Here is a 10,341-nt window from a genome sequence, read left to right as displayed (position 1 = left end):
ATGCGTTTTGCACAAAATTTTTCCTTTCCAACAACGAAAACAGAAAAAAACCACCCTAAATGCGAGGCTTAAGTCGAACAGGTACATATCATGGCGGGTATTTTGTTTTTGGCGCAAATGCACTGCTGATCTACAATTGCTGATCTACTGAGAGCATTGTTAACAAATTGAACAGATTCTAGAAATCTCGAATAAAAATATTTTAACTAACCCAACTTATTTAAAAGGCGGTTCAGTTTAAGTGCCCGGAATGAGCCCGACGGCCTTACGAACATGAGCAAATCAACAAAACTAAAAAGGTGCTGTGGAAAAATGAACACACAGCACAAAAATGTGAATCTACATTTTTAAATAAAAACAATTAATAAAAGAAATTTAAAATAGCCAAATTTTTTACTTATTACATCACTTATTAAGGCTTTACTTTATTAGAGAAATTTATCGCTTATTAAGGCCTTACTTTATTAGGGAAATTCATCGCTTATTAAGGCCTTACTTTGTCATCGATTATGTTCCTAGGACATCCCTATATTAAAGTTAACATCCCATCGTATGGCAGTTCATTGCTTATGCCATCGAGCTGCATGATGTTGCCATTGATGTGTGGTTGCTTACACATCGCTTATCCGTACTGCAGGGTATTCTTCCATGCTCCGGTTTTCGTAAAATTTAGCGATTACGATTTTGGAATAATATGTACGAATCGAATTGCAATTTGTGCAATTTGATTTCGATAGCTTTTCATGACCAAATTGTTTTGCAATATTTATCTTGATAAAAAAAACCTCTTTTTCTATTTTCGAAAATGAAATATTTTAGTTGAATATGTCCTTTGGGCAACCTCATAACCCTAAATGGTCATGTTTGTCGATTCAACGTTACAATGTGCGAATTTTGGCTATGCGTGTGAAGTCGTTACAGTTACGCTTTGTGAATAGGCGAAAACAACACAATTGTGAAAAATAATATGGGTGCTTAAGCGTTAAATTACAATGATGAGCATATGAATAGGGAAATTAATTCTATGAACAAATACGATGTGGTAAAAAAGTAAACTAGGAAGCTTATTTCCAAAAAAATATATTAAGATATACGTTCGTTCTTTTTCGTAGTGACCAGACTTGTTTTTGTTTTGCGCTCCGCATTTTCCTTTCGTTTAATTTAAACAGCCGGTGTTTTTTATCTATAATTTAACTCTCTAACTAACTTACATTAAAATCATACTTTTACCATGGGTGCATGCCTGATAATTGTGTAAAAACACAACTTATTTGAATAATTTTGTGCGTCGGTTAGTCGTGTGTTTGTGTTGTTGCTTTTCGTAAGTACGCCCTCTCGTTACATTTAGCCGCTCTTTGTCGTAGCTTTTGCCGTCTATCACACTCTATCACCTAACTCTCAATAACTGTTCTTTCTCTCTCGCTCTTGTAACTTTTTGTGCAGTAACGCTCTCACTTATAAGCTGTTGCTGCAACCACTCTCCTCTCTCATCGTTTACCGATTCCGCTTTAAGCATTGCTCTAAGCATTTGCTCTGCACAGTGGTCTGATTGTTATTTGTTTTGAACTTTTTTTTCCCCAAAGTAAAAAAAAATAAAAGACATAAATATGGAATTTTCTGTCGTCTGTGCCAAAAAAACCTGCAAGAAGCAGATCATCCATGACCAGCCCAATATCCCCTGCTGGCTTTGCGAAGCGTAGTGCACGCAAAATGTGTAGGGATCTCGGGCCGTGTAGGAGACGCCATTTCCCAAAACATCGGCCTACATTATAGTTGTGAGGAATGCCGTGCTGTGGAAAACGACATGCGTTCGTTCATGAGGCAGACGCGGTGTGGCTTCAAAGAGCTGATCGTAGGCTTTAAACAGCAATATGATCGGCTCTTGGCCATGAACACTCAGTTCAGCAGTTTACAGCTGCTGGCTGAGTCTCCGAGGCGCAAGAAGTCTACTCCGCGGGACTTGCAAGTGCCGACTGCCTCATGTCCGATGGCGTCTGAAAAACTTACTCGACCACTCCTTAGTGCAGCAGTTGATTACGTTTGCTACTCCAAGGGGAACCATCGCTGCTGGTGATGCAGATTCGGGAGCCGAATGCGTCACTTCGGAGAGTATGCAGTTAGAAATGTCTGTAGAGTCCGTGTCCATCGAGTCCACACCCAACCCCTTAACTATCCCCCTCAGTTTCGCTCCCACCAGCTAATAGATGTCCAGGACCACCGGATACTGCCATCACAGGTACTAGGCCTGTGGTGCCAAAACCACTGGTGGGAGTCCCACCAAAGCGACAAGTTTTTGTCTCGCGGCTAGCCCCTGACCTCTTATCCAATGATGTGACCGCTTTTATACAAAGCAAATTAAAAGCCGTCGGCTTAAAGGTGGAAAAATTTAACTTTTCTTACGCCAGGGAGTTATTTTCCTTCAAGATAAGCGTCTCCCCAACTCAATTTGAAACCATTTGTTTCGCCAAGTTTTGGCCAGAGCATTTGGTGGTTAAAAAGTTTAAGGCTAAGAAAAAGAATAGGCCCCCCATTACTCTTCCCAGCATTCAGACCAGTGCTCCATCTCCATCCTCATCTTCCACCTCTACTTCCACCCATCCAAAAAACTAACTTCCTCTCTTGTAGTTACCTACCAGAATGCTAGAGGCTTGCGTATTAAGCTCAGCACTCTTTTCCTTGAGAGTCTCGCATTCTCATCCCACGTTATTGTGTTCACCGAAACCTGGTTAAAGCCGGACATCCTTAGTTCCGAAACCCGCAGGTCGGTACACAATTTTTAGAAATGACCGTTCGTCTCGACGTGGAGGTGGGGACTCAAACTTCACGTCGGAACATTTCATGGTCCAGTTTCAACAAGACCTGGAATTCCTGTGCGTAAAACTGATTCTCCCAGGCTTTTCCATTTTCATAATTGCTCGTATATTCCACCTTCCTCGGATATCTTAATATACGAGCATCACCTGTCCGCTTTAAAAACTGTTTCTTCCTCGCTATCAGATAAAGACCATATGATAGTTCTTGGTGATTTCAATTTGCCAGGTACTGTTTGGTCTTCGGTAAACGAGTCTAATAACCTTGTGCCCATGTCACGACATGACTTTATCGACGGCTTGCTAGACCTATCCCTGTCTCAAGTCAACCATGTGAAAAATTCCTTGGGTCGATTGCTTGATCTGTGCTTTGTCTCGGATCCGACCATAGCGTTGTTAACCCGAGCCCTTCCGCTCAGTATACCTGAAGACTCCTACCATCCTACATTCGAAGTGTTAGTCGATATTGGCCCTACTGTATTGGATCGAATGGATAGGCTATCTGAACGTGTCCGCTGCTTTCGTAAAGCCGAGTTTACGAAGCTTCATAACCTTTTTGATTGCATTTTGATTGGTCCGCTCTGTACTTGTGCACTGACGTTATGAAAGGCACAAACATTTTTTACAATGTACTTGACACATTTTTGATTATTGTGTCCCACTTTCTTGTCCGGTTAGATCTGGAAAGCCTCCTTGGTTTACCAAAGAAATATCCAGTCTAAAAAATTAAAAATCAAGACTTTATAAAAAATTTCGAGAAGTTGGTTCTCCCTATTCTCTTTCTCACTATGTAATAGCTCGGTCAAATTTCTCCGTTCTTAACGCTCAATGCTATAAAAACTACCTATCTCGATGCAGGATACGATTTTCACAGGACCCTTAACCGTTTTACAGCTTCGTAAATAGTAAGCGTAGAACGTCCGCACATCCATCCTCGTTATCTTTTCTCAATATGTCAGCAAACAATGCTCAGGCAAATCATTCTTTTTGCCAAATTTTTCCAAACAACCTATTCTCATGAAAGCTACTCTGGTCAGCCGTATCCATACAGCTTACCAAGGTCGAATGGCATCTTCAGCCCCTTGTTAAATGAAAGCTCACTGCTTCATGATCTTCGACTAGTTAAGCCGGTGTTTTCACCAGGTCCCGTCGGAGTTCCCGGCTGTGTACTTAGGTACTGTGCCGACGCTCTGTGTGGATCCTTGCTTAAGCTATTCACCCTATCCATTAACTCTTCATGTTTCCCCCCCCATCTGGAAGGAATCTTTTATTATTCCGCTCCATAAGAAAGGTAGCAAGTCTGATGCAAATAATTATAGAGGTATATCTACGTTGTCCGCTATTCCTAAAATGTTTGAAAAAATTTTAAGACGGCATTTGCAACATCTCTGCAAATCCCTTATATCTCCGTCCCAGCACGGATTTATAAGGCTTTTATCATTAAAGGCTCTCAAGGTAACTTGCAGACGTATGTCACTTACACTGATTTTAGTAAAGCATTCGATTCTGTAAACCATTCCCTTTTAGCACAAAAACTTGACCTTTTAGGGTTTCCGCCTAATCTTTTGAGATGGATTTCTAGCTACCTTCGTTCTAGGTCTCAAAGAGTCCTCTTCAAAAACTCCTTCTCTTAACCTGTTAAGGTCACTTCTGGAATACCACAGGGCAGCCATCTAGGCCCCCTACTATTCACACTCTTTATTAATGATCTGCCTTCAGTATTAACAAACTCTCGAGTACTCATGTATGCGGATGATGTTACACTTTGTGTCCAGTATAAGGACATTTCATTACACTCTCGCTTGCAATCCGACCTCAATAACTTTCAGTCATGGTGTTGTGCAAATATGTTACACCTAAATGCCTCGAAATGCAAAGTAATGACATTTCATCGCTCCAGCCCCCTTTTGGCTTCTTATAGCCTCTGCGATGGTTCTCTTGAGAGAATTACCTTGGTTGATGATTTTGGTGTTAAATTAGACCCAAAGTTAAAGTTTTCTGAACACATTTCTACCATGGTAAATAAGGCCATGGGTGCGCTTGGGTTTAAGGAATTTGACGGTCAAAGGAATTTGACGACCCCTATATAACGAAGACTCTCTACATCTCGCTTGTTCGTCCGATTTTAGAGTACGGCTCTTGTGTATGGTGCATAAACTTTACGATTCCTATTAGATCTACTAGAAACTTCATTTCTTTGTTCCTTCCGCTTTGTAGATCGAATTATTCCTTGCACGAACCATTTAGGGTACTTTGCTCCTTTTACCACATAATATCAACTACTAATTCCCTTCCTCTTCTTAAATCACTAATACTAACATACCTTTCCCGTAATTAGTTATATTTCTTAGCTATCTTTGCATGTTTAGCTCTTTGAGTTGTGTTTAGCTCTAATTTTCCTCGAATTTTAGTCTAACACCTATCTTTCCTGCATGGTCGCGATCGGTTCGGTAACACGCGTCGCGCGTCATGCGGCAGCGCCCCTCGCTCGGTTGGGCGGGAGGAGGGCTGCGTTTCTGCCTGGGTTCCGCGCTTAACAGGCTTCCGCTTGGTGTCGCATGGGCCACTTGATGGTGCAGTCATTGCATAGCAACGTCCAGACGACAACGAAAATCAAGTTTGTATTTGTATTTATGTGCTATGTGCCATTCATTTTTGAAATCACAAGCTCATTAGGTTAGGTTAACCTGGACGGCCCTCATGGGGCCACGCACAGGCTAGTATGGCCCTTAGTTGTCCGGATAAGTGCTTATGAACCCTTTTGAGTGTTTTACGTGGTCGAAAAGTCGAAAAAAACAAAGGAGCGCGATCAGGTACCAAATGTACAACCCTTGTTCGTTTGCTTTGTTCCCAATTGGCAGTTGGGCCCGCCGCCTTCAAAAAGGTATTTTTTGTTCATTTTTTCCATATTTTAGGTTTGGTTAACGAATTTTAGCTCCAAAGTCTCTCCATAGATTTTAATGAGCGATACCTTAAACGACGCCAAATTAACGCACCTATACACAAAAAAATAGAGGACACAAGATATAATTTTTTTTCGACTTTTCCTGAGTTTTTAAAGTCAACATTTCGTAAAAAATACCCCACAAAAATCATCATTTTTGCATTTCAATGCTTTATATTTCCCAGACGGTAAGCTGAAATCACAAAGTGTTTGGCATCAACTTCTAGCTGTTTTAATTATCTTTTCAAAATAGCAAAGTTCTTTACAACCAGACGTAAGATACTAGAGTTATGTGAAAAAAACAAGCGCTACCTCTGAAAAAAGCTTAAAAAAAAAATACCAGTTTTCAAAAATTCTATAAAAAAAAGTTCTGCCATAGAAAAAAAAAAAAATATCATCAAACCATTTCTAAGCCCCAAATCTTTAAGAAAAAGTTCGTTTTGTTCCTTGAGGAAAAATCGTGTTGACTAGTGTTATCAATCTCCCAATCTTGATTTTTAACTCTCAAAGTTACCGAATGGCCATTATCTTCAGTTGATCGACGCCGATATTCGGGATATCCATCGTTGCCCGTCACTGTATCGGAGACCAAATTTTTTGGAAAACGTTTGGAGCATTTCCCTTCAACCGTACAGGGTGAAGTCAAATTCAACGCACCACATAGACCGTGAATCACATTTTTGGTGACCACTTCAAACAATTCAGGATCCACTGTCGGATCTGGAATTTCTGCTTATATCACATCGTCAATTTTATTCGGCCTTATTTTTTCAATCAGTCAAATTAAAATATGCGCATGAGGCAAACCTCGTTTCTGCCATTGAATTGAATACATCCAACATTGAACAGACCCAAATGCACCGTGTTTGACGGTAATATTATCATAGTTCCAACGTTTTGTGCATTACCATCGTTGTTAATGGCATCACGCAAATGAACATACCCTTCGGAACGTAATTTGGCTTGGTTGAATCGAAGAAAATTTAACCGTTCCGATTCAATTTTTGCATACATGTCAACAACTGGTGGAAAAGTGCTCTACACCTCAATATGTGGTTGTCTTGATTTTGCCGTAACTGCAGCCTGTATGCGTAATAATTCATAGCACTAACTTTATTTGTTCCTTCTCGACCGTTTACCGGATTTATCATTTTAATGTTCAAATTATAGCCATCTTGTCCGCTCCAAAAAAATATGGGATATTGTATTGCATCATAACAGCGATGAGTCTCGGATACACGTTCAAGTTGTTCATTTCTACGATGAAGCACAATATCACGATTATTAAATTGCTCACCAACTATGACTATTGCCACTTCGTCAACTGTTTGAGCATTGAAACGCCTTGCATGTTCGCCAACCGGTGTTTTATCAGCTCGAATAACAATTTTATGATCGTCAGATGGCATTCGATCAAGCGATGTTTTGAGAACCTGAACCAATTCGTTGTGCTCATGGAACATATTTTGCAAATCGAAAATAATTTGTCTCCGCGTGTTGGTAATAATGGCACACCGACGATCAGCTTCGTCTTTCGCGTTCCCGATAAAATATAATTGCAAAAATTGGTGGTCTGCGCTGTCGAAAGGTAACAAAGAGCCAGCTCGATGATGACGCGAGAGTTTGGGGTTTGGGTTGTTCTTGGTTTATTCAGTATATTTTCATTCACTTAGTTATCTAACGTTGTTACTCTGGCTTGTAGTTGTATGGTGCGCTGGTGGATTGCTTAGTCAGAGTCTCGTGTTCCTAGCCTAGTGCAGTGTCTTGTGTTCGGGCTGATGGACTGCCTGCTCTTTCGGCCGATCTTGGCTCTTTTATGCAGCTGGCGATCGCACCTGAGACCCGGAAATAATTAATTCTTGCTGACTTAGGGTTATTGGATAACAATAATTGTGGGGTGTGGTAACAAGATTGGTGCTTCGTTGACAATTTTAAGTGGGTCAGGGTGGTTTTGCTGAGGCTGCATCCCGGAAGGTTTGATTTTGCTAACTCGGCATCGCGGAAGGTGATAGCTGAATTTGGGCCGGTAGGTCGATAATTTTATGCTGGCTTGACTTATTGTGAAATAACGCAAAAGATATTTCTTATGTAGGCCGTCGATTGCGAAATGTCCCAAGAGGTGGGGTGTTTTAAATTGTTGTTTGGACAAGAATGTGTAGAGTTGTTGATCGAGAGCTCTTAATTAATTGTGTACGTTGCTTAAGACTATTTTATTTCCCGGAGGTGCCGACACACCGCTATTTGTGGAGAACCGTGGCTAGAGAAATGGTTCGTTAGCTCCGTGGATATCAGTTTGATTATTGTCTCCGGCCAGCGTGGATGCGCTGACTCTTCGCCGTTTGTGACGAAACATGGCTAGAACCATGGTTCGTTACAATACTTTCGTATATTGTTCAAAAAATGATTAGACTCAGGTGACAATCACGACGTTCATTTGCAGTTGTTGTTGCATCATTGTTCCGTTGATTTGAACGGCACCTTGCTGTGCGTAGACGATTATTTTCATTGCGATGTGTAATGTCTTGGCTACTTTCACGGCTCCTTGAAGCCACAACTTGAAACGAATTTCGCGTTCGCCGACCCAAATTTAATCGTCTCGACATTTAACTTTAAAAACCACACAGGTTGGTTTAAAACGCACACATTTTCAAAAGCAAGAAATATACTTACACAAATTGAAATTTTTCAGAAAACAAATTTTCACACAAATAGGTTTAAAAAACAAAATCTATCATCAAATGTTCTGTTCTACAGAATGACACAAAATGAAATGAAATAGGCGGTAAAACACACATTTTTAGACCAAGTTTTTTCTACAGAATGACACAAAATGAAATGAAGTAGGCGTTCAAACACACATTTTTTGACAAAATTTGAGATTTTTTTTTCGATTCATTTTTAATTCTTGAGGAACCTATTTATAGAAAAGTACAAACCAGGTTGGAACCAGGAACCAGGAAAAGTTGTGCAAACCAGGTCACATTCTCTGGCTATCATTAAAAAAAAACCGCATGCAATTTGGTGCACGCGTTGCGGAGATAGCCGCTTACACACAGATTTTTTTCTACAAATTTATAGTATAGATACCCAGTATTTAATGAAATTTTGTATCTTTACCATATCAGAGATATTTCTAAGTGATAGTTTTTTTTGTTGGCTAAATTTTTATGAATTGTATTTTGTTTATTCCTTTTTCAGAGGTAGCTTTTTTTCTCATAGTTAAGTATCTCCCTCCCAGAGGGTGCCGGCCGGGCAATGGGCACTGCATTATCCCGGATCGGGTAATGCATTGCCGCTTGCTCTGTCCGAAGTAATGCAGTGTCTAGCTAAGGCCAGGTCCAGGTCTTCCCGATATAAAATTGGGGGAACTGAACCATGGCCATGGCTGGAGGTGCCTGGCGGTCAGGCATAAAACGCTAGGGGGTGGTCCCCCCAATAAATTATGGAGCGGAATAAGGATCGAACAGGGACTGGGATGTCAGTCCAAACGTCGGTGGAAAGCGTGACTGCTACCACCGGCGGGCACGGGGAGGAGCAATCCTCTCTGCGTGTCGCCAGCGCTCACAACTCTAATATGGCGGGAACATGTCATATTAGTTTCAAAGCTACTGCCACCAAAACGCCTCTCTGCAACCGGAACCGCACGGGTGCCGTGGTCGAAACAGACTCGGACCTGGAGAGCGTGCTCAGTGTAAGCAGAACGGAAGACGAGAGCCTTCTCCGCTCGCTTGAACCAGGTACCAGCTCCCTGCGTAGGGAAGGGCCGAAGCGTTCTAGGGAGGGGATGATGGCTTAGGCCCAATACAAGGCGGCCCTCAAAATCCGAAGCCGGCTACAAGGCAAAGAGGACATCTCCCAAGAGGAGAATTCCAAACTAGGCTGGGCTGAGCAAAAGGCAGAAGAGGGGCGTCTTCACTACGCGCAGCTGTCTCAGATGAAGGCGACGAAGGGTGAATTCGCGAATAAGGTTGAGGAGATGATGGCCACCAAAAGGCAACGCTCGATCGAGAGTGCCAAAGACACTCCGGCGGGCAAGCGGCAACGCGGGCCCAAGGTTGTTATCCCTCAACCTACGACGAAGAAGTTCAAGCAGAAGGCCAAGTTGAGTGACGTGTCCAAGAGACACCTCATCGTGGCCCTGATCGACCGCAGCGAGGGAAATGGGAAGATGACGGCGGCGCAGTGGAAACAGGTCCACGCCCAGCTGGTGGAATCCCTTTTCGCGCGAATGGAGGACGCGCCGGACGCTCCCATGCCCACCTTCGACGGTGCGGGATGGCTGAACGGGGTGAAGATCCTCAAGTGCAACGATGACCCGACGAGGAAGTGGCTGGTGCGAGTGGTGCCCAAATTGGAAGCTCTGTAGGAGGGGGCCAAGCTGGAGGTAGTGGACAGGGAGATGATCCCGTCCATCCCAAAGGCGAAGGTGCTCTTCCCCATTGCAGTCAAGGGGGACTGAGCACTGAAACTCCTCCAGAGGCAGAACAGAGATGTGCCAACGGCTGACTGGAGAATCTTGCATGCTGGTATCCCATTACCCAATAAGGGGGGCCAGCACGTGATCCTCCAGATCAACAAGGAGGCAGA

The 10,341-nt window shown here is 42.4% G+C and overlaps 1 protein-coding gene across 1 annotated transcript; it reads left to right on the top strand.

Annotated features, from left to right (window-relative positions):
* The first annotated feature begins 9,328 nt into the window (after nucleotides 1-9,328).
* On the top strand, nucleotides 9,329-10,120 carry LOC121405245. Its single transcript, XM_041595866.1, has 2 exons — nucleotides 9,329-9,506; nucleotides 9,594-10,120. The coding sequence occupies exons 1-2, from the start codon at nucleotides 9,329-9,331 to the stop codon at nucleotides 10,118-10,120; spliced, it is 705 nt and encodes a 234-aa protein (XP_041451800.1).
* Nucleotides 10,121-10,341: the final 221 nt, after the last annotated feature.

This window comes from Drosophila obscura, unplaced genomic scaffold (genome assembly GCF_018151105.1).
Source record: "Drosophila obscura isolate BZ-5 IFL unplaced genomic scaffold, ASM1815110v1 contig_87, whole genome shotgun sequence".
Lineage (NCBI taxonomy): Eukaryota > Metazoa > Arthropoda > Insecta > Diptera > Drosophilidae > Drosophila > Drosophila obscura.
Note: the sequence above shows the minus strand (reverse complement) of the source record. Positions and strands in the feature narration are given on the sequence as shown.